General features: G+C 48.4%; 1 protein-coding gene across 1 annotated transcript; it reads right to left on the reverse strand.

Annotated features, from left to right (window-relative positions):
* Positions 1-18,237: 18,237 nt before the first annotated feature.
* On the reverse strand, positions 18,238-23,916 carry B3GNT3 (UDP-GlcNAc:betaGal beta-1,3-N-acetylglucosaminyltransferase 3). The gene is made up of 3 exons (XM_068980913.1): positions 23,856-23,916; positions 21,588-22,203; positions 18,238-19,582 (listed from the first exon to the last, which is right to left on the reverse strand). Exons 2-3 carry the CDS (start codon positions 22,152-22,154, stop codon positions 19,031-19,033), a joined length of 1,119 nt encoding a protein of 372 aa, XP_068837014.1. The 5' UTR covers positions 22,155-22,203; positions 23,856-23,916; the 3' UTR covers positions 18,238-19,030.
* Positions 23,917-24,553: the final 637 nt, after the last annotated feature.

Raw genomic sequence — 24,553 nt, forward strand, 5'->3', positions numbered from 1 at the left:
GGCAACTGGAAGATACTTGATCAGAGGACAGCCTCCTGGACCGTGTGTAATCTGAACTCCCAGGTAAGTGACCTTTGTCTCGACCGTCTGTGCCTTAGCACGGGAGACTTTATATCCTCTTTCTGCCAAGAAGTTTAGAACCTGAATTGCATGTTGTTGGGCATTTTTCTCATCTGGAGAGAAGATTAGTAGGTCATCTACGTATTATATTTTCCCATTAGGTCCCAGGTCCAGATCTAGGAGATCCCAGCTAAGGGCCTGTCCAAACAGGTGGGGGCTATCTCTGAACCCCTGAGGAAATACTGTCCAAGTCATCTGTTGGTGTTTTTCTCCTGGGGCCTCCCACTCAAAAGAAAAAAGACATTGGGATTCTTTAGCCAGTGGTATGTAAAAAAATGCATCTTTGAGATCCAAGACTGTAAACCACTTGGCACTGGGTGGGATTTCTCCCAAGATTACATAGGGATTGGGTACTGTGGGATGGAGGGGAACTACAGTTTAAGGTGTAATGGGTTCTTCAGTAGTAACCAGGAGCTGCAGGGCTCTAGGGGCTGAAAAACTTTCCATCACAAGGGTGGTTCCCAGTTTAGTGAGTATATCTCTTCCCAATAAGGGAGTAGGACCCTCAGGTGAGGTGAGGTGAAGTGAAGTCACTCAGTCGTGTCTATTTGCGACCCCGTGGACTGTAGCCCACCAAGCTCCCCTGTCCATGGGATTCTCCAGGCAACAGTACTGGAGTGGGTTGCCATTTCCTCCTCCAGAGGATCTTTCCGACCCAGGGATCGAACCCAGGTCTCCTGCATTGCAGGCAGACGCTTTAACCTCTGAGCCACCAGGGAAGCCCAGGACACTCAGGGACCACCAGAAACTGGTGGGAAAATATTTGTCCATCTCAGCAACAAAGAAGTGCTCGGGTGAACCTTTTAGTAGTTGCTTTTCCTGTCGCACCCAAAATGGTACAGGTTTGGGAGGAGAAGGCTCCGGAGTAGGAGATCAAGACAGAGTAGGTAGCCCCTGTGTCAACCAAGAAATTCTCAGGCCTACCTGCCACATCCAGTTGCACCCTTGGCTCCAGCCCCGTGATGGTTATCTGTGACAGGCAGGCTGGCTGGAGTGGGCTGCTTCAGTCCTCTTGAACCATCCTGAGGGAAGGCTTGGCGCTCAAACTTGAGGCTCTTGGGTCCCGAGGGCAGAGTGCCGCCCAATGTCCCAGTTGATGGCATTTGTGGCAAGCCGTTCTAGGAGACTTGTCGCGGTTTGGACACTCTTTGGCCCAATGCCCCGCCTGTCTACAGATCAGGCATTTGTCTTGTGCCTGTCCTTCAAGGACTCGGGGTTTGCCATAGGGCTTCTCTGGAGGGTGGCCAGCATCTGGGCATGCCTTGTCTCTTTCTTTCTCTCCTTCTCCTGGCCCTTGGCCTCCTTCTCCTGTTTTCTGTTATAAAAGGTATTGGTGGCTGTCTGGACCATCTCATCTAAAGAGGCAGCTCGGTCCTGCTGTTGTAGCTGTTGTAACTTAATTCTGATATCTGATGCACATTGTGACAGGAATTTGTCCTTTAAAATCACCTGTCCCTCGTAAGAGTCTAAGTCCAGATTGGTAAACTTTTGGAGGGTCTCTTTTAGCCTTTCCAGAAAGGCAATGGGGTCTCGTTGGGCTCCTGAGTTATTGCTGAGACCCAGGCATAGCTAGTTACTTTTGTTGGGCTGCTTTCAGTCTTGCCTTCACACAGATTAGAAAATGATCTCTTTCCCAGATGTGCTCAGGGTCATTATAATTCCAATTAGGATCGGAGGAGGGGACTGCAGTTTCCCCTACTGGGTATCTATCACTGGACATGTGAAGCCCTATTGCATACCTCCGGGCCTCCTTTAAGACCCTAGTATGTTCAGGGTCAGATAAAGTTTGACTAAATACGACCACGATGTCTTTCTATGTCAAGTCAAAGGCCAAGGTAATATGTTCGAATGTATCTATATATTTGCCTGGGTCATCTGTATAGCTTCCCAGGTCTTGTTTGATCTGTCTTAGTTCTAAGAAGGAGAAGGGCTTATGGACCCGGGTTGGTCCGAATTCTCCTCCAGTTTCAACTAAGGGACACACTCTAGCTGGCTTTTGTGGAGGGGATGCTCCTGGATATGGGGGCACGTTTGGATACAAGGAGCACCAGGCAACTCGGGATCTGTGGGAGGTGAGCCTTCACGAGGGGGTTCCTTTCTTTGGTTGCCTGTGCCTAACACCATTTGCCTAGTGGGCTCACTTTTAAGGCGTACATCAATCCCATACTTAAGACAGAGTTCCTTCATATCTTAGTTGGAAGAAAATTTGGACGTAGGGGATCTCTGTCCATTTCCCCTGCCTTTTACAGAATGATTCTAATTGCAGGGTAGTATTGTAACTTAAAGTCCCACCCTCAGGCCAGTGTTCCTTGTCCCCCAGTGCATACTGCGGCCATGTAGTGGCACAAAAGAATTTCAAGCGACTTTTCCTTAGAGATAGAGGGTCTAACAGCTTCCAGTTATCAAGGATGCACCTCAAGGGCGTCTGCCGGGAAGTGGATTGGTTATTTCCCATCTGAAAGACAGTCATGACAGGGAGAAAAGAAAAAGACCTCTTTTGATTTTCATGGGTGGACTTCCTTAGGGGTGAGTCTTTTTTGAAGCGTGTCCTACCCAGAACTGTTGCAACCTGAGAGCCAGGCGTCCCCGGGTCAGGGTGCAGATCCCGAGGCAGGCTGAGGCGTGACAGCCTCCTAGAGATCGAATCCCCGGGCAGGTTGAGGCGTGACGGCCTCCTGAGAATTGGGTCCCTGGGCAGGTCAAGGCGTGATGACCTCCTGGGACCCCTGGACTGGAGGATCCCCGAGCAGGTTGAGGCATGACAGCCTTTCGAGGACCAGATCCCTAGGCAGGTCAAGGCGTGATGACTTCCTGGGACCCCCGGACTGGATTTGGGCGTCCCCAAGATCTCCAGTGTGACCAGTGGGTAGGATTAGGGGGATGGGTATTATACAGTATTTCCCTCCCAAGTCCAGCTATTTTCTGGTTGTCTCTCCAGAAGATTGTAGAGGCAACCCTGTGGGTCTGGATGGGGCTCAGGAAAAGAGCATGAAACAGGAGGGAAGCGGGCAGAGCACAACCTTTGAAAGAATGGCATAGCACAAGGGTATAATGTAAACTAATTAAAATCAATTGGGTCCAAGATGACAATTCAAATTCAAGTAACCCTTAATCTCCAATCTATAAGCCAACAGACACACCCAGAGGTGGCAGGACAGCTCCAAGGCACGGTCAAAAGAGGGAGGAGTGGGTGGTTCCCCAATGGCTGGGATGATCCTCACACTCATTAGTATATGAATTCACCTTGCTTGCAAAACCTAGCCAGGCTGAATTCAATGGCCAGTACCCTGTAGAGTGCAGCGCTTTTCTCTGAATCTTAACAAGTCTACCTCTTATCTATCGCTTTGACTCTCAGTGAATCTTTGTAATGAGACCTCAGAGCCTGAACTTTATTAGTTTTGGCCAGGCTTGAGTCCCGAGAGAGAGCTGAAGGACAGGAGGAAAAAGCAGTGGGAAAAACGTGCCATGGAATCCCCTTCATAGCCCGCCGGAAAACTTGCTAAATATCTGACCGGTGCTCACCGTTTCTTTAGTCTGATCCTTGGCACAGAGTAGAGAAAGGACAGAAGAACCCCCACCGGCTTGTGTAAAAGCTACTGGGGCTCAGCTGATAGCACCTTTGGGACATGCTGAGGAGTAGCCTCACCAGAGTCCCTTAATTGTGCCCCCTGCCGCCCGCCTGGTAACGGGAGGTTTGAGGAAACAAGAAACGAGATTGCAAAGGAATTAAGATTTTGTTAGGCATGTCCCTCCAGCCAGAGGAGCGAGGACCTCTTACCTTATCTTCTGGGATCTGAAACTGGGCCGCGTGGGCTTTCCGCTGTCCCGGTTTCCGGCACGATGGGCCTTCCCCTGCGCTGGATTTTCTTCGCGTTCCGCCTCTACCCGGGAAGCTTCGCTGAGTTGGGCTCCGGCTGTGCTTGGCCTCTTCCACGTGGAGGTTGTTTCAGCCAGGTTACATCCGAGTCACGGCACCATAGATGTCACGCGAGTGTATGTTTCTCAATTCTTTGTCTCGTCACAACAAAGATTTGGAGTGATGGACATTAAAGCCCCCTCGGCGAGTCACAGCTCTCAGGTCTCGAATGGACCGTGTTATAAGCTCTTAGACAAATCAGTGTTACAGCTCAGTGTTACAGCTCTATTTTATTTAGAAGATAGCAGGAAAATCCATCTTCGAGGCGTGAGGGCACGTCGATCCAAAGACACGAGAAGAGCGCCCCAGTGCGCGGGAGAGAGAGAGAGAGCTGGCTTTGGCGCCTCTGTTTATATGTTTATCTCTCTCTGGGCCTGTCCTACATAAATTGGGCCAGCCAGGAGTGTTGTTTGTTTTACCTGAGGTCCTTCTTTTTGTTTCATTTTCGCGGGCTTTTCCCTTTCTTGTCTTGTAGCCACTGCCATTTTGGACTCCTTTTCCCTGTTCAACCTACCTAACACTTTACCCACAAACAATCTTTGTAGTAAATTCCAAAGAGCTTCACATCCATAGTGTGTAATTTCATATAGAAAGAAAGGAGAAAGGAGAAAGTGAAGTCACTCAGTTGTGTCCAACTCTTTGCGACCCCATAGACTGTAGCCTACCAGGCTCCTCTGTCCATGGGATTGTCCAGGCAATAGTACTGGAGTGGATTGCCATTTCCTTCTCCAGGGGATCTTCCTGGCCCAGGGCTCGAACCCGGGTCTCCCGCATTGTAAAGACATAAAGACAGATGCTTTAATGTCTGAGCCACCAGGGAAGTCTAATTTCATATAAAGCCTTGATTATTTTCCATTGCTGAGCTTGTGTAAACATAATCTTTTCATCTAAGATATATCATCCCTTTTGATTTATTAAGCCTCTATTTTTAGCCCAATCTTCTCCCTTGGTGTAGCAAGGTTGTGGCATTTCCTCTGTCAAGCCTAGGACCTTTAAAGCACCCTGTATTTTATCTGTTGATACGCCAGCTGCTTTCTTTGCTTCTTGGTCTGGTGATTTCCCTTTCCGATTTCAGACCTGGGATTCTGAGACTGATGTCCCCTACAGTGAGCAGCAGCCATTTCTTGAGGGTCTCATATAGTAACCTGTCAGGGAGCTTTACCTTTAGGACTCCTGTATGTTTTCTGTCTCTCATGAACCCTCTGTTCCTTATCAGTTCCGGGTAGACAGGAGCGAGTGGAGCGGCACGCTGTTCCCAGGACTGAGGTCGTGGGACGGAACGCATGCGTGGACTTCCGTCAATAGCCTGTTCCCCTAAGGTAAAGTTGTTTAGTCACGACCCTCTGACTCAAGTTATGGATTGTCTTCCGGCCTTGTGACGATTGTTATTTCTTGTCATTCCCTTGGTAACGGTTGTTATACATCTGTTTTTTTGTTCTTTGCCTAACTTTATTTCTTACCTAAAGCTTCCTTGTATAACAATATATAAGCTCACGAAAACATGAATAAAGCACCCTTGTTCCACTAGAGACTTGGGTCCCCCATGTCCTTCTTTCCCTTTTTGGCTAGTTCTTTGGAGCGTGGAGGCCTGCCGAGCTCATTTTCCTGCCCGGGCTTTCAAGACCTCCTCAAGAGGACACTCTGTGCCTTCGTGAGCGGTACAAGCCCTATTCTAGGGCTTTATTGGTTTTCCACGTAACCCAGGGAATATTAGTCTCTCTTCTCTCTGTTTTGCTTTCTTTTTGTCGACTCCGATCCACCAGGTCTGTAAAAAAGACCACAACGGTAACCAGTGGCTGGACCTCTTTGGCCAGACCTGGAACCTCGATATTCCGCATACCAGGGCCTATTAAATCTTCTATCTCAACTTCAGATTCAATCTGTCCCTTTCTGTTTTCTGTTAAAATCATTTGGCAATGAGGGTGGTTCCTTTGCCCTTCCAGAAACAGAGTGGTCCCTGTAAGGTAAAGGAACTAGAGAAGGTGAGGTTCGGGAAAAGAACGAGACCAGCACTTTACAGGGACAGATCACCTCTAATGAGGCGAGGAGGGGCAGCAGTGAGATTAGTGAGCTGCTGTGCTAGGTCAAGAGGAGAGTACGTATATACAGAAAACATATATGCGGAGATATATTGTTTTGAGGGAGTCTGTTTTTCCTCAAGATTATTTTTGGTTAGTTAGCTTTAAGTAACTGGGGCAAGAAATTCCTGAGACCGGCTGGAGACTGGGATTGGCTGGGAGCTAATCAATCTTAATGTCCATTCCTTTCTTGGGAGAAAGTTCTTTATTCTGTGTAAAATGGTGGGGAGAACCTGGAGGGGAGTTTTAACTATTGGGTATTTTGAGCTGTGTAGCTTTCCTGCAGCCCCTAACTTAGTTAATAAATCTCTTCCCATTAAAGGGATGGGACAATCAGACACAAACAGAAATGAATGTAAAAACAGCTGACCATTAGCACTGCACAAAACAGGCTCCAGAAAACTGTGTCCCTGTTTCTTCCCTGACAATCCCATTACATATTCCTTATGATTGCTAAGGTGTCCAATCCTTTGGGTTAAGACTGAGAAGGTGGAACCAGTGTCTATAAGAAATTCTATCAAGTGGCTGGCCACATCAGTGATCACCCGAGGCTGGACATTGGTTATGGAGACAGTATCTCTAGGCAGAGCCACTTTTGGCCTTGGGTCCTATCGGTTTTCTGATTGCAAAACCATCAATGGCTGAGGGGCCGCCACTGCTCTCTGGCTTCTAGGACATTCTCTCTGCCAATGCCCTAGCTGCTTGCAAAGTGAAAGTGAACTGAAGCCCACCAGGCTCCTCCATCCTTGGGATTCTCCAGGCAAGAATACTGGAGTGGGTTGCCATTTCCTTCTCCAGGGCAACTTCCCAACCCAGGGATTGAACCCAGGTCTCCCGCATTGCAGGCAGACGCTTTAACCTCTGAGCCACCAGGGAATCCCCTCTTTGCTGCTTGCAAAGGACACATCAACTCAGTCCTTCCTCCAGTGTCCCTGTTGTCTACACAGGATTCACTGGCCTTGTATGGGTACCCATGGGCCTTGAGGTCTGCCAGGACCAGATTGCCCAGAAAGGGCCACCTCCTAGTTGGTGGTCTTTGAGCACACAAAGCCACTGTGATCATTTAGGTCCCTTGCGTATTTCTCTGGGGGCGTTCAGCCTTTTCAGCCATATCCTTATTTTAGAACACTGAAGCCAGTTGGAGTAAATCATTCATTAGAGTCTGAGGACCAGCAGTTGGTTTCTGAATGTTGTGCCTGTTGTCTGGGGCAGACTAGACTATGACATGCATAGCCAAAAGCGTCTGTTCCTCAGGGGAGAGATCCACATTTCTATACTTCCTCAAAGCCTCCACTAATCTCCTTTGGAAGACTGCAGGATTTTCATCCTGTCCCTATTGGACCTCATTCACCTTTTCAAAATCAACGGGTTTTACTGTAAGTTTCTTCGTACTGTCAACTACAAATTGGCGCTTACCAAGGGCACTGCCAGTGACTGAACAACAGAGGCATTTGCCATCTGCCTCCACGGAGATGGAAGCCAGTGCTGCCAGAGCTGCTGACCTTCAAGCGAGGGAGTCACGGTGGAGGGAGGCGCTCTGTGCTCCAGGGAACCTGGTGGGACAGGTCTTTAGATAGCTGGATGTTTTTAGGAACAGATTTTATGATCTCAATCCTTGTATCTCCTCATAGCTAGAGGAGCACTAAATCCCTTCATGGTGCATCAGACTCTCATGACTAACAAAAAGCCTTTTGTAAATTGAGTGCTTCATGGGATTGAACTCCCCTTTCACCAAAACCTTATGTGTTGACTTCCCCCCACTGCCGCTTTGGAGCAGTCTCTCACAGCTATCTGAGACGCTGCCTCCCAGGCTGCAGTCCTCATTTTGCCCCAAATAAAACTGAACTCACAACTCTCAAGTTGTACATCTTTTTTAGTCAACAATACCCTCTATTAAACTCAGATGATCATTATATCTACTACTGTGGGCAGGAATCCCTTAGAAGAAATGAAGTAGCCATCGTGGTCAACAAAAGAGTCCGAAATGCAGTACTTGGATGCAATCTCAAAAGCAACAGAAAGATCTCTGTTCATTTCCAAGACAAACCATTCAATATCACAGTAATCCAAGTCTATGCCCCAACCAGTAATGATGAATAAGCTGAAGTTGAATGGTTCTATGAAGACCTCCAAGACCTTTTAGAACTAACACCCAAAAAAGATGTCCTTTTCATTATAGGGGACTGGAATGCAAAAGTAGGAAGTCAAGAAACACCTGGAGTAACAGGCAAATTTGGCCTTGGAATACAGAATGAAGCAGGGCAAAGGCTAATAGAGTTCTGCCAAGAGAACGCACTGGTCATAGCAAACACCCTCTTCCAACAAAACAAGAGAAGACTCTACACATGGACATCACCAGATGGTCAACACCGAAATCAGATTGATGTATTCTATGCAGCCAAAGATGGAGAAGCTCTATACAGTCAGCAAAAACAAGACTGGCTTGTGGCTCAGATCATGAACTCCTATTGGCAAATTCAGACTTAAATTGAAGAAAGTAAGGAAAACCACTAGACCATTCAGGTATGACCTAAATCAAATCCCTTATGATTATACAGTGGAAGTGAGAAATAGATTTAAGGGCCTAGATCTGATAGATAGAGTGCCTGATGAACTATGGATGGAGGTTCCTGACATTGTACAGGAGACAGGGATCAAGACCATCTGCATGGAAAAGAAATGCAGAAAAGCAAAATGGCTGTCTGGGGAGGCCTTACAAATAGCTGTAAAAAAGAAGGCAAGCGAAAAGCAAAGGAGAAAAGGAAAGATATAAGCATCTGAATGCAGAGCTCCAAAGAACAGCAAGAAGAGATAAGAAAGCTTTCCTCAGAGATCAATGCAAAGAAATAGAGGAAAACAACAGAAGGGGAAAGACTAGAGATCTCTTCAAGAAAATTAGAGATACCAAGGGAACATTTCATGCAAAGATGGGCTTGATAAAGGACAGAAATGGTATAGACCTAACAGAAGCAGAAGATATTAAGAAGAGGTGGCAAGAATACACAGAAGAACTGTACAAAAAAGAGCTTCATGACTCAGATAATCACGATGGTGTGATCACTCATCTAGAGCCAGACATCCTGAAATGTGAAGTCAAGTGGGCCTTAGAAAGCATCACTTTGAACAAAGCTAGTGGAGGTGATGGAATCCCAGTGGAGCTATTTCAAATCCTGAAAGATGATGCTGTGAAAGTGCTGCACTCAATATGCCAACAAATTTGGAAAACTCAGCAATGGCCACAGGACTGGAAAAGGTCAGTTTTCATTCCAATCCCAAAGAAAGGCAATACCAAAGAATGCTCAAACTACCACACAATTGCACTCATCTCACACGCTAGTAAAGTAACGCTCAAAATTCTCCAAGCCAGGCTTCAGCAATACGTGAACCGTGAACTCCCTGATGGTCAAGCTGGTTTTAGAAAAGGCAGAGGAACCAGAGATCAAATTGCCAACATCTGCTGGATCATCGAAAAAGCGAGAGAGTTCCAGAAAATCATCTATTTCTGCTTTATTGACTATGCCGAAGCCTTTGTCTGCATGGATTACAATAAACTGTGGAAAAGTCTGAAAGAGATGGGAATACCAGACCACCTGACCTGCCTCTTGAGAAATCTGTATGCAGGTCAGGAAGCAACAGTTAGAACTGGACATGGAACAACAGACTGGTTCCAAATAGGAAAAGGAGTACGTCAAGGCTGTATATTGTCACCCTGCTTATTTAACTTATATGCAGAGTACATCATGAGAAACTCTGGGCTGGAAGAAGCACAAGCTGGAATCAAGATTGCTGGGAGAAATATCAATAACCTCAGATATGCAGATGACACAACCCTTATGGCAGAAAGTGAAGAGGAACAAAAAAGCCTCTTGATGAAAGTGAAAGAGGAGAGTGAAAAAGTTGCCTTAAAGCTCAACATTCAGAAAATGAAGATCATGGCATCTGGTCCCATCACTTCATGGGAAATAGATGGGGAAATAGTGGAAACAGTGTCAGACTTTATTTTGGGGGGCTCCAGAATCACTGCAGATGGTGACTGCAGCGATGAAATTAAAAGACACTTATACCTTGGAAGGAAAGTTATGACCAACCTAGACAGCATATTCAAAAGCAGAGACATTACTTTGCTGACTAAGGTCCGTCTAGTCAAGGCTATGGTTTTTCCAGTGGTCATGTATGGATGTGAGAGTTGGACTATAAAGAAAGCTGAGCACTGAAGAATTGATGCTTTTTCACTGTGGTGTTGTAGAAGACTCTTGAGAGTCCCTTGGACTGCAAGGAGATCCAACCAGTCCATCGCAAAGGAGATCAGTCCTGGGTGTTCTTTGGAAGGAATGATGGTAAAGCTGAAACTCCAATACTCTGGCCACCTCATGTGAAGAGTTGACTCATTGGGAAAAAGTCTGATGCTGGGAGAAGTTGGGGGCAGGAGGAGAAGGGGGTGACAGAGGATGAGATGGCTGGATGTCATCACCGACTCGATGGACCAGAGTTTGGGTGAACTCCGGGAGCTGGTGATGGACAGGGATGCCTGGCGTGCTGCAATTTACGGGGTCGCAAAGACTCGGACATGACTGAGCGACTGAACTGAACTGAGCTGACCCTCTATTAAACAGTCAATCATGTGATCCTGTCTATCTCTATCCATAGGCTTCAGCTTGCAATTCCCAGCTTGCCTCCAGGACAGCATCATTTCCCACCTGTGCACTGCGTGGCTCTGTCGGGCTCGGGCTGCCAGCTCGTCTGCATGGGCTCTGCCTGCCACTATTATACCCTGCTTTTTCTCAAAGCTGTGATTTTTCCAGTAGTCATGTATGGATGTGAGAGTTGGACTGTAAAGAAAGCTGAGTGCCGAAGAATTGATGCTTTTCAACTGTGGTGCTGGAGAAGACTCTTGAGAGTCCCTTGGACTGCAAGGAGATCCAACCAGTCAATCCTAAAGGAAATCAGTCCTGAATATTCATTGGAAGGACTGATGCTGAAGCTGAAACTCCAGTACTTTGGCCATCTGATGCGAAGAGCTGACTCATTTTGTTGTAGCCACGCGTTCTGGAAAACAAACTCACTCAGAAGGACAATGCAGATGGTGGAGTGCAGTTTATTACACCGGCGGGCCCAAGGCAGAGTCTCCTCTTAGCCCAGGACCCCGACCAGTTTTTGTGAAAACCTTATGTACCCTAAGTATACTTGCTCAAACCCACCTCCCCAATTTCCTTGAAACTAGTCTGGACCAGGTAAAAGAGAGATACGATCAAAGTTAACCCATGATTCCTGTGTCTCAAGACTAGATAAACAGTGGACATTTATTAATAGGATTGTGGTCATATCCCAATAAACAATGGAATTTACGACTTTGTTCCCTTACAGAGATAATTGGCATATTCTTTTACGCAACAGAGAGCCCAAGTACAAATCCTGAGGCTCTTTTATCCAGGGGGTCTGGTTTCCCATTGGTATGCCATCTCTATAGACACTGGGCACAAAGCTCAGTGTCCACTGGGAGGGTGACCATACGTGTAGCCTAATGTTCGCAGCCTGGCCTAACATGAAATCCAGCTCTGTCTGTTTCCTCCTTCAAGTTGAAAAGACCCTGATGCTGGGAAAGATTGAAGGCAGAGGAGAAGGGGACAACAGAGGATGAGATGGCTGGATGGCATCACCAACTTGATGGACATGAGTTTGAGTGAGCTCCGGGAGTTGGTGATGGACAGGGAGGCCTGGCGTGCTGCAGTCCAAGGGGTCGCAAAGAGTCAGACACAACTGAGCGACTGAACGGAACTGATTTCCTCAGGGGTGCAGCAATGGGATAGTAAAATCTGTAAGTCCTCCCAGGTGAGATCAAAAGGTCTCACTAGTCGAGTATACTCTTTTGTAAAATGTTTAGGATCCTCAGAAAAGCTTCCCAACTTGTCCTCTGCCATACTTAGACCAGACATTGAGAAAGGTATGTAGACTCTTATTGTTTCTCATTTCCACCAGGAACTTCTTTCAGAGGCAAAACTGTAGGGACAGCTGGTTGGTAACTTATATCATTGCCAGGCTAGCTGAGTTAAGGATGGGCCCCGTGGGTAACTCAGGGTTCCAAGAAGAGGTTTCAGAATATGGGTGGGGCCTCTTTTCTTCCCTAGCTGTGTCTTCCCTGAGACAGTGGTTCCTCTCTGTAGGTGGGGAGTAGCTCTGGCACTCTCTTGCAAATGATTTCACCTTTGGATGGCTCCATAGGGTAGGTCAGTTAAAATGTCTTTTGTCTCCTTACTAGAATTATCCCTCGGAGCTAGACACATCTTAAATTCCTTTTGGGTCTCATTGTCTAAATACAAGGCCATGAAAATTTGAATATATGGAAAAAAATTTTTTTGAACCTATGGAAGCTCACTCCATTTAAATTTCCTTCTACAATATAAATCTAACTGCAATGTAGTATCATAACTCAAGGACCCATTTAATGGCCATTTTTCTTGGCTTCCTAGGTCATACCCTGGCCAAACATGATTACATAGCCTAATGAGTTTCTCTGTTTTTAATCTCAGTAGCATGAATCTTTCCCAATCCTGGAAGATAAGACCCAGAGGGTTATTGGTTGGGATAGATGCTGCCTGACCCATTTTCACACCCAAACCAGAGATGATGTCTCTAACTCCCATTCTATCCAAAATTTTACCCTTAAGTCAAAATCCACAACACAACTTGGTCAAGATTTGCACTTACAATTTCAGATGCTATCCCGTCCAAAGGAGTCTCCCAACCGGTTGTTAGTGCCCAAAAGTTGTCGCAAAGAAATGGCATGAAGACCTCCCCAGTGGTGTTGACAATGAGCTGGAGGTGCTTTAGCTATAAGTGGGAATAAAGGGTCAATACTTGTAAGGGTTAGAGGGAGGGGAATAAATGCAATCTGGGGTTAACAGAAGAAACAGAGCAGAAATGAGCAGGAACAAAAAAATATAGGAGAAAAACCTCAGAGAAAACAGTGTGATTCTGCTTTGGACCTGCTGCTGGATATGCATAAGCATACAGGACTGACCTGCCAGTCGCAAATAAGCAGACCACAGCAGAGCGTTTTCCTCAGTATACCTGGCCAGGCTTGGTATCCTGGGACCTCTTTAGGACCAAGACCTGACTCTAAACCTTTTCTTACCTTATCACCGTCCTATCTAGGGTGCTAGCTGAAACCGTTAACCACAGATTGGGCCTTGAACCCAGGTGCTTGGACTCAAACCCAGCCGAAACCCAGTTTTGGACTCAAACCCACATGGCTGGGACTCGAACCCAACATAACCCTGCTTGGGACTTGGACCCACATGGTTGGGACTCAGTCAGTTCGGTCGCTCAGTCATTTCCGACTCTTTGTAACCCCAGGGACTGCAGCATGCCAGGCCTCCCTGTCCATCACCAACTCCCGGAGCTCACCCAAACTCAAGTCCACTGAGTTGGTGATGCCATCCAAACATCTCATCCTCTGTCGACCCCTTCTTCTCTGCCTTCAATCTTTCCCAGCATTAGAGTCTTTTCAAATGAGTCAGCTCTTCGCATCAGGTGGCCAAAGTATTGGAGTTTCAGCTTCAACATAAGTCCTACCAAAGAACACCCAGGACTGATCTCATTTGCAATGGACTGGTTGGATCTCCTTGCAGGCCAAGGGACTCCCAAGAGTCTTCTCCAACACCACAGTGCAAAAGCATTAATTCTTCTGTGCTCAGCTTTCTTTATAGTCCAACTCTCACATCCATACATGACCACTGGAAAAACCATAGCCTTGACTAGACGGACTTTTGTTGACAAAGCAATGTCTCTGCTTTTTAATATGCTGTCTAGGTTGGTCATAACTTTCTTTCCAAGGAGTAAACGTCTTTTAATTTCATGGCTGCAATCACCATCTGCAGTGATTTTGGAGCCCCCAAAAATAAAGTCTGACGGTTTTTCCCCATCTATGTGCCATGAAGTGATGGGACCAGATATCATGATCTTAGTTTTCTGAATGTTGAGCTTTAAGCCAACTTTTTCACTCTCCTCTTTCACTTTCATCAAGAGGTTCTTTAGTTCTTCACTTTCTGCCTTAAGGGCGATGTCATCAGCATATCTGAGGTTATTGATATTTCTCCCACCAATCTTGATTCCAGCTTGTGCTTCTTCCAGCCCAGAGTTTCTCATGATGTACTCTGCATAGAAGTTAAATAAGCATGGTGACAATATACAGCCTTGACGTACTCCTTTTCCTATTTAGAACAAGTTTGTTGTTCCATGTCCAGTTCTAACTGTTGCTTCCTGACCTTCATACAGATTTCTCAAGAGGCAGGACAGGTGGTCTGATGTTCCCATCTCTTTCAGAATTTTCCACAGTTTATTGTGATCCACACAGTCAAAGGCTTTGGCATAGCCAATAAGCAGAAATAGATGCTTTTCTGGAATTCTCTTGTATTCTCCATGATCCAGCAGATGTTGGCAATTTGATCTCTGGTTCCTCTGCCTTTTCGAAAACCAGCTTGAACATCAGCAAGTTCACAGTTCACATATTTCTGAAACCTGGTTTGGAGAATTTTGAGCATTACTTTACTAGCGTGTGAGATGAGTGCAATTGTGCGGTAGTTTGAGCATTCTTTTGCATTGCCTTTCTTTGGGATTGGAATGAAAACTGACCTTTTCCAGTCCTGTGGCCACTGCTGAGTATTCCAAATTGGCTGGCATATTGAGTGCAGCACTTTCACAGCATCATCTTTCAGGATTTGAAATAGCTCAACTGGAATTCCATCACCTCCACTAGCTTTGTTCAAAGTGATGCTTTCTAAGGCCCACTTGACTTCACATTTCTGGATGTCTGGCTCTAGGTGAGTGATCACACCATTGTGATTATCTTGGTTGTGAAGCTCTTTTTTGTACAGTTCTTCTGTGTATTCTTGCCACCTCTTCTTAATATCTTCTGCTTCTGTTAGGTCTATACCATTTCTGTCCTTTATTGAGCCCATCTTTGCATAAAATGTTCCCTTGGTATCTCTAATTTTCTTGAAGAAATCTCTAGTCTTTCCCATTCTGTTGTTTTCCTCTATTTCTTTGCACTGATCACTGAGGAAGGCTTTCTTATCTCTTCTTGCTATTCTTTGGAGCTCTGCATTCAGATGCTTATATCTTTCCTTTTCTCCTCTGCTGTTCACTTGCCTTCTCTTCACAGCTATTTGTAAGGCCTCCCCAGACAGCCATTTTGCTTTATTGCATTTTTCATTTCTTTTTCTTGGGGATGGTCTTGATCCCTGTCTCCTGTACAATGTCATGAACCTCCATCCATAGTTCATCAGGCACTCTGTCTATCAGATCTAGACCCTTAAACCTATTTCTCACTTCCACTGTATAATCATTAGGGATTTGGTTTAGGTCATACCTGAATGGTCTAGTGGTTTTCCCTACTTTCTTCAATTTGAGTCTGAATTTGGCAAAAAGGAGTTCATGATCTGAGCCACAGTCAGCTCCTGGTCTTTTTTTGTTGACTGTATAGAGCTTCTCCATCTTTGACTGCAAAGAATGTAATCAATCTGATTTTGGTGTTGACCATCTGGTGATGTCCATGTGTAGAGTCTTCTGTTGTGTTGTTGGAAGAGGGTGTTTGCTATGACCAGTGCATTTTCTTGGCAGAACTCTGTTAGCCTTTGCCCTGCTTCATTCCGTATTCCAAGGCCAAATTTGCCTGTTACTCCAGGTGTTTCTTGACTTCCTACTTTTGCATTCCAGTTCCCTTTAACGAAAAGGACATTTTTTTTGGATGTTAATTCTAGAAGGTCTTGTCGGTCTTCATAAAACCGTTCAACTTCAGCTTCTTCAGCATTACTGGTTGGGGCATAGACTTGGATTACCGTGATATTGAATGGTTTGCCTTGGAAACAAACAGAGATCATTCTGTCTGCTGGGACTCAAACCCAGCCAAAACCCTGCTTGGGACTTGGACCCATGTGACTGGCACTTAAACACAGCCAAAACCCACGGTACCTGGTTTCAGAACCTAATGAAGCTCAGGTTCTTGATATCTCATCACAGAAAGAATTCAGTGAGAGACAAAGGGATTTGAAGAAGTGGGTTTAATCCTATACAGAGAGAAGCACACTCCAGAGAGTGGGCTATTGCAAAGGGTGAGTGCAGCCCCGAAATTTGGCGTGTTTGGTTTTTGTAGGCTGGGTAATTTCATATGCTAGTCAGTGGGAGTATTATTCCAACTATTTTTGGGAGTTCTGTTCAGTTCAGTCGCTCAGTCGTGTCCGACTCTGCGACCTCATGGACTGAATGAAGCACGCCAGGCTTCCCTGTCCATCACCAACTCCCAGAGCTCACTCAAAATCATGTCCATCGAGCTGGTGATGCCACCCAACCATCTTATTCTGTTGTCCCCTTCTCCTCTGCCCTCAATCTTTCCCAGCTTCAGGGTCTTTCCCAATGACTGAGTTCTTTGCATCAGGTGGCCAAAGGATTGGAGTTTCAGCTTCAGCATCAGTCCTTCCAATGAATATTCAGGACTGATTTCCTTCGCCTCATTTTAATTCTCCTCAAAGTCCTTACCACTTCTGGTAAGTTGCTGTTTCATTGTTCAGAGGTTTGTTTTCTCACTATGAAGTGGGTCAGTGCCCACTGACCTTTCCCAGGGGGCCGGAGGAGGAGTACACAGCAAGGCGCGCAGCATACAGCGTGACAGGAGGGGAACCTCCTGGGTGGTCCAGTGGTTAGGGACCTGCCTGCCAGTGCAGCGGACATGGGTTTGATCCCTGGTCCAGGAAGATCTCACATGCCGTGGAGCAACTGAGCCTGTGTGCGCCAACTACTGAGCATGCATGCCGTCACTACCGAGCCCTTGCAGGGCAACGACTGAAGCCCGAGCGCCTAAAGCCTGGGCTCCACAATGAAGAGGAGCCCCTGCTCGCCACCACTAGAGAAAGCCCTTGTGCAGTAACAAAGACCCAGTGCAGCCAAAAATAAATGAAATTGGAAAAAAAAAAAAGAGACACAAGGAAGGGAACAGAGGAAGGGGACAGGACTGTAGTCCCAGCGGGAGGAGGTGAACCCAGTGAAAAGAGGGAGGGTGGGTGGTGGGATTCCCAAGGAGCCTGGGTGGGTCCAGTGTCCCATGCAGCCAGGAGCAGTCTCTCCATTGTGTCTCTCTTTCCCGAGCCTGCCACTAAACTGGCAGTGAGAATCAGCCTGGGGAGGTAATACTGTTAGGGGAAAGCACACTGACCGAAGCAGCCCACCCTGGCCAGGCACCATAGTAACCGTTTGCGTGAGTTATTTTATGACAGGAGATCCTGGTAAGGAATGCAGAACTAATAAGCCACCACCAACCAGAAGAATTTGGAAAAGGTCAAAAGAAGACATCATGTGTCCACTTCCCAGAATCCTCGCTGGCATCCACCTTGGCTGAGCAATGCGTGCACCACCAGGAAGGACTCTGAGTCAGAATGATTGGTCAAAGACAACCTCAACTCATGGGGAACCAACCATCAAACTTGAGACTGTGAGCCACGCGGCACAGCAGTTCTCCAGCATTCCTTTACCCTGCTGCTCTCCACCCGGGTGCCCTTTCCCAATAAAGTCTTTTGCTTTATCAGCTCGTGTGTCTCCTCGGACAGTTCGTTTCCAAATGTTAGACAAGAGCGCACTCTCAGGCCCTGGGAGGCGTCCCTCTTCCTGCAACAATATGAGCTGAAGCCAACAGGGAGTCATGGAGGGTGTGTGAGCAGGTGGGGGGATGATGTGAGATCTACCTGATAAAAGCTCTATAGCTTCTTCTTTATCCATGCCCTATTTTTACTGTGTATATTCTCTTCTGGAAATAAGATTTTAAGGATGAATGTAGACTGATCTGATTTAAAACTTGTAAATCACTGTGGAAAAAAAAAAAAGACCTCAAATTCTTTTGCAAAACATTTTATTCCCTGAGGATCTGCTCTCTGTAGTGAGACGACCCGCCCCCCCCCCGCCCTTGCCACCGTCCCAATCCCTGCGAAGCCCATTTCAGACACCTGTTTGAGGGTAGCAGGGCGTGGGGGGAGGTCACCAGTTCACTTGGATCTCCCCAGTGGGAGAGACACACTGGGGTGAGGGCCAGTCTGAGAACTTAGGCACCCAAAATACCTGAATATCCCCCTTCTCTGGGCACAAAAGAGTGTGTATGCAGGACCTGGACCCAGTGAGAACCCCTCTGGCCCCATTATTTTTCCCTGAAACCTTGGGGAGCACAGATGTGGGTGCTGGGACCTGCCAAGGACACCAGAAACTCTGAGCTCCCATAGCCTGAGACAGATAGCCGCCTCCCTCCTCTGCTCAATGTTCCCACCTTTAGAGCGATTGATGCCACAAGCAGGGAGGAGGCAGTCACACACATTCACAGCGTTTCTGGCCCCTCCCACCATCTGAGGGGTCCAAGATCTGGAGAGGGATGGAGAACAATAACCCTCTCTCCCCAGCTGAAAAATCCTTCTCCCTTCAGCTATGTGTGGACCCAGAAGTTCTCAATTGGTCTTGAACCATGGCCAGAACTCACCTACCACAGCAGGCTCATGACCGAGAAGCGGCTGGCCACTGCTTAGGGTTCAGCCCATGATGAAAGTCAGGGCTAGGAGGCGGGACATTGAAAAGGAATGGGTGTAGCAGCAGTAGCTGGGACCTGAGCAGAAGTGCTTCTGCCCTTAGCAGCCATGGAGAGAGACGGTCCCTCCAGCTGAGAATCTAGGGAGGAAGATGGAACGTGGTCTAGGCAGTACCAGGCAGGTTTTGAAGGATGTGTAGGAGTTCACCGGGCAGATGATTCACTCATCAAGCCCTCCCTGGTACCCTCCTAGCTCTGCCTACTTAGGAGGACAAAGGTCTCAGCTTCCTGGATGGAAGCTGCTGCCTTTTCCATAGGGATGGAGATAGTAGCCTCAAGGCTGGGGGCATTGACACCACCTCAGTAGACCTGTCTCCGCCTGCCACAGGTGAGGTTGGGCTGGTTCAGCGCATCCCACATGAGCAGCATCTCATAGGGCAAGAAGCGGTGCACCAGCAGCAGCTCTCGGTAGAAGCAGGGGTCAAAGGAGGACAGGCGGCTGGAAGGGGACTGAACGCCAGCCGTGCGGATACCACTGTGTGAGGCGGGCTCCAGGCCCTCCTGCTTCAGGCACATGCCCAGGAAGACATCATCGATGGGGAAGAGGTCCAGGGCGTGGCAGGCGTGGCGCAGGGCGGCGGCCGTGAATCGGGACAGTAGGAAGCCACCACCTCCGCAGTAGGGCGGGTAGTGTTCCTCCTCCATGACCACCTTCGGCACGTAGTACTTGCTCCACGGAATCCGGATGGGGCCCACATTGTGGATCAGGTGGCCCACAAAGAGGTGCTGGTCAGGGTTGTGGCTCTGCAGGTAGGCGACCATGTTGTCTGTGTGGGCGAAGACGTCATCATCCCCGTTGAGCAAAAAGCTGGCATTGGTGCACTGTGTCTTCTGCCACTGTAGGAAGAGCACCTGCAAGGGCGGGCCGGTGGGTAGACAGGGCATGCAGGCTTGATGCCTGGGCCATCGGCTTTGGGTCCCTATTGGCCACCCCAGTAACCCCCAGTCAGGCTAACCTGGGTTCAATAATTCACTCTGTGGGGTGATCTTTGCAACCAACAGTCCCTCTCGCTGCCTCAGTTTCCAACTTCCCAGACAGGACTTGTCATAGGACCTACCTCCTGGAGTGTTGGGGATCTTCAGAGACGATGCTCTGTAGTGTACAAGAAGTGCTCGAAAATCGTCTCATTTACGCTTATTGCTATTCTTTCTGACTCTGCCTTGCCAAGCACTGCCATCACAGAATTACTCGTATGATTCCTATATAACATCTACTTCCCCTACCATGGCTCAGACGGTAAAGAATCTGCCTGCAATGCAGAAGACCCAGGTTCAATCCCTGGGTCTGGAAGATCCCCTGGAGAAGTTAATGACTCCCTACCTCAGTAACCTTGCATGGAGAATTCCTTGGACAGAGGAGCCTGGCAGGCTTCAGTCCATGGAGCTGCAAAGAGTCAAACATGACCGAACCACTAACACTTCAGTACTTCTCCCACCAGGCTCTGGACTCCCCCTGGGTGGGAGCAGTGTCTTTCCTATATGCCATCAGCACCCAGGATGGGGTCAACACTTCGTAGACACCGGATTCATGTTTGTCAAGTTGCCGTTCATCACAGGCTTTTATGTTTTGCATTAAGAATGTGGCATATTAAGAGGTTCTGGGTCCTCTGCCCACCTTGGCTTTAGTTATCTTCATAACAACTATTGCTGCATGCCAGTGCTTGCTCAGTGTCTGCCCTACCTTGAATTCTTAATACAATTTTAGGAAGCAGGTGTGGTCTTCAACCCCATTTACAGATGAGAAAATAGAGGCTCTCCTGAGAAAGTGCCTTGAGTAAGATCACACAACAGAGATGGTCCATTGTTCAAGGTCTTGAACCCAGACCTTTCTGTACTTACTATGAGCAGGAATCTGCACTGGGCCCCTTTCAACTTGGTTCTCTACTCAGCTTGCTCCGCCCCTCCCACCCCTCAAGCTGGTTGGGTCCCTGGAGCCTTCAATTCCTCCTCGGAGCATGGGCAAGATAACCTCTACTTCTCACGGTTTCTCTTCATCAGAAAGGTTTTTGTTGAGTGTCTACTGCACAGACCTGAGCCTCAGGGGAAGACAGACCAGAACAAAGAAACAAAACGTGCTCTGTCCAGTGTTTCCCACCGTGCGAAGTCGCTTCAGTCACGTCCAACTCTTTGCGACCCCATGGACTACAGCCCACCAGGCTCCTTAGTCCATGGGATTTCTCTGGCAAGAATACTGGAGTGGGTTGCCATGCCCTCCTCCAAGGGATTTTCCTGAGCCAGGGATCGAAGCCAGGTCTCTTGCATTTCCTGCATTGGCAGGCGAGTTCTTCACCATTAGCTCCATCTGGGAAACCCTACCTGTCACTGGCCCAGGTACTTTATAAATATAATACCATCTCAGGGACTTCCCTGGCAGTCCAGTGGTTAAGACTCTGAGGGGCACAGGTTTGATCCCAGATGGAGGAAATTAAGATCCTGCATGCTGTACCACCAAATAAATAAATAAAACCTCATATAATCCTCACTGTAGCCCTCAGAGGTGAATGAGTTCAATTAATATCCCATTTCCTTGATGAAGAAACTGAGGCACAGAGAAATGAATGATTATCTAGGGCAAATAGCAAATAAGACGTTTGAACCCAGGTCATCAAGGCTTGGAGAGGCAGGCTTGCAAGCTCACACCACCCTCTCCTTTCTCCCTGCCTTTCCTGGATGAAGAAGACTTCAGATCACTATGAGGACAGTAGCGGGGGTGGGGTGAGGGGGCTTCTGGTCTCCAGGACCCCTAAGAGGAGATGGTAGCAACTTTGGGCAGGAAGGACAGGTGGCTCCAAGTAGGTGGCACCCCGCCCACCCCCCACCCCGCGCCGCCCCTTCCCCCGCCCCAGCCCCAGGCAACCTGCTTGAGCGTGAGGTTGAAGAACGAGTCGTAGAAATCCCACTGCAGGATGTCCCCGTGCGTCTGCGCCTCCATGGCCAACAGCCGGTTGACCTTGCGTGCCTCCAGCGGGTTGGAGTCGGTGCCCACCAGGAAGAGGCGGCGCAGCTGGACGCCGAGAATCTGGCGCTCACGGCCCCACGTGCGCCGCACCAGCTCCCGGCGCTCGTAATTGCTGGGCGAGGACTTGATCACCAACAGCAGGAAGACAGGGTCCGCACACTTGTCGGGCGGCACTTCCTGGAGCAACGCGAAGTCGCGGCAGTGTTTGTACAGCAGGAAGTCGCGGATGTGCCGCGGCTGCCCTGCGAAGTTAGGCAGGGACATCATGGAGGTGTTGGGCCGGCAAGGGGCCGGCGGCGGGCGGAAGTGCGGTGAGGGCCAGTCCGGAGCCTTGGGGGCGCGCGGTTGCTCCTTCAGGCGGGGGCAGGTGGGCGGTGACCAGTGCAGACTTAAGAGGAGGAGGGTGAAGGTGGCTAGAAGCAGAGCCAGGCCCGCCTCTTTCCGCAGGGGATGGGAGCACCTCATTGTGGTCCACCGGAGTTCCGGAGTGGCCGGAGGAGGCCCCTGGGCAGCCCTGCTGACAGTAACACTCGCTGAAGGTGCCAGATGGGCCAAGCGCTTTCCCCGCCCCGCCTGTGGACCCCAGCGCCTGGTTGCAGCGTTACAGTTGCTCACCTCCGTAAAATGCTGAAACCTACCCCCAGATATTCCCCTGTCCCCACCCCTCCAGTACCTCATTTGGCTCTGACTCTTGTCCAGGGCCTACTGGGGATCAATATTTACAGAGAAAACAGGCATGGAGATGCCAAGGGGAGCCTCCCAGATTCAGTGTGCCCAGAATCCTCAACATCCAACCTGGACCTCTGTATGTTCCAGCCTCAGAGATGGCTCAGGAGCCTCCCAGAGAAAGAGACAGAGATCTCCCCTTTTAGTAGTTGAGGGCTGCTGGGATCCTTCCTGCTTCCCTTTTCACTTGCCCCTCCAGGAAGCTCTGAGCTTTTGATATAACCATCACTCATTCTACATTTTGGTGGCAGGGCACTGTATGTGGGATCTTAGTTCCCCCACCAGGGATTGAACCTGTGCCCCACTGTGGTGGAAGCACAGAGTCTTAGCTCCTGGCCCACCAGGGAAGTCCCATGACTATTTTTAATGGTCCTGTGAGCTGAGCATGGCCTTTCCTGATGGCGCAGTTGATAAGGAATCTCCTGCAAAGCCGGAAACCCAGGTTCGATCCCTGGGTCAGGGAGATCTCCTGGAGAAGGGAATGGCAATCCACTCCAGCATTCTTGCCTGGAGAATCTCATGATCAGTGGAGCCTGGTGGGCTGTAGTTCATGGGGTCACAAAGAGTTAGACACGACTGAGGGACAAACACACACTGAGCTGAACATGGGCCCTGGCTCTTCACAGACCGCTCAAGCTCAGCATGTCTCAAACAATGCTCTCTGCTTTGGCAAACTCCTGTTTCTGCTCTAAAGCCCATCTCAAATGATCCATTCTCCAGGAAGCCCCCTTTGACCCCTCAGGAAGAGTCCTGGTTCCCTATTCACCACCTCTAGTGCCATGGCACTCTCTGGCTCAGTAATGGTCCCATGAGGGTGTCTGTATCTGACTTTGATTTCTTAAGGCTGAGGGCTTCTTGAGGGTCCTGGCATTGCCCAGCATGAGGCAGATGCACAGGGGAAGCAAGGAGTGTCTGAATGAATAATTTATGAATAAAAGTAAGTTCACTTAGTTTCTCTCTGGCAAACTCTTGTTCATCCGTCAAAACCCCTCCTCCTAGAGGATTTCCTTTCCCATATCTATGCAGAGCCCTTGCTTTCCTGTTCAGATCCTTTTCCCAGGCTTTCCTGGACTCCCTTGGTGTCATTTTGTCTGAAAAGGTGGTATCTGTGCTGTGTCCCAGCCCTAAATGTGAAGATGAACAGCATGAAAATGCTAAATTAGACCCAAGGCAGGACCTACCGATCCATTAAACGCTTACTGGCTTATCTCAGAAAGGTGCCCCCTGGAGCCACATTCCTGGGTTTCAACCCCAATTCCATCACTCCCTGGCTGTGTGCCCTTCATACCTAGGGCCTTAGTATCCTCAGTGATAAAGGGGACATGTGAGCAACCCCCAAGTCACTGGGTTGTGCAGGTGTGAAGGGAGTTCCTGGCACCTGGTACCTAGTGGCCATTCGACCAGTGTTTGTTGAATGAATAAGTGAACCTCAACGTTTACCTCAGATTGCTTCAGGAAGTCTGTGCTGGTCTGGGGTCTCCTCCTTCTCCCCTTCGGCACCTGAAACATCGTAGGGCAGTCAGTGGATTCTCCTAGGCCCCTCCAGCTCTAAGCAACCTCAACCAGCTCTTCCCTAAGAGCAAGAGTCTCCCATTTTATCTAGAGCTACAAAAGGGTGCTGGTGCTGGGCACAGGGCTTCCTTCCCTGTCCATGAGGTCGTTCCCCAGTGTGCCCGTCATCATCTCTGCACACTGCCTAGCCAAGGACTGTCTGACCAGGTATGTCCCCAAGAAAGGGCTCAGACTCCACTCTACAGGTTCTACTGTGTGACTCTGGGAAAGAAGCTTGACCTCTCTGAGCTTCAGTGTTAAATGGGAATTAACCCTATGTAAGAATGTGATTGGGATTTTAACCTCAAACATGCTGAGAACCTCAAAAATGGTCCTGCCTCAGGACCTCTGCGCAGGCTGTCTCCTCTGCCTGATTCCCCAGATTTCCACACATTCCCTCCTTCACCCCCTTCCTGTCTTTGCTCAAATGTCCCCGTCTCAGGAACACCTCCTCAGGAAACATCATCTCACTGGCAGCCCTGATCCTCCACCTTAGCCCAATTTTTCTGTCTTTCATAGCACTTTTCATCTTCTGAAGTGAAGTGAAAGTTGCTCAGTCGTGTCCTGTTCTTTGCGACCCCATGGAT

This window comes from Capricornis sumatraensis, chromosome 9, assembly GCF_032405125.1.
Source record: "Capricornis sumatraensis isolate serow.1 chromosome 9, serow.2, whole genome shotgun sequence".
In the NCBI taxonomy this organism is placed as follows: domain Eukaryota; kingdom Metazoa; phylum Chordata; class Mammalia; order Artiodactyla; family Bovidae; genus Capricornis; species Capricornis sumatraensis.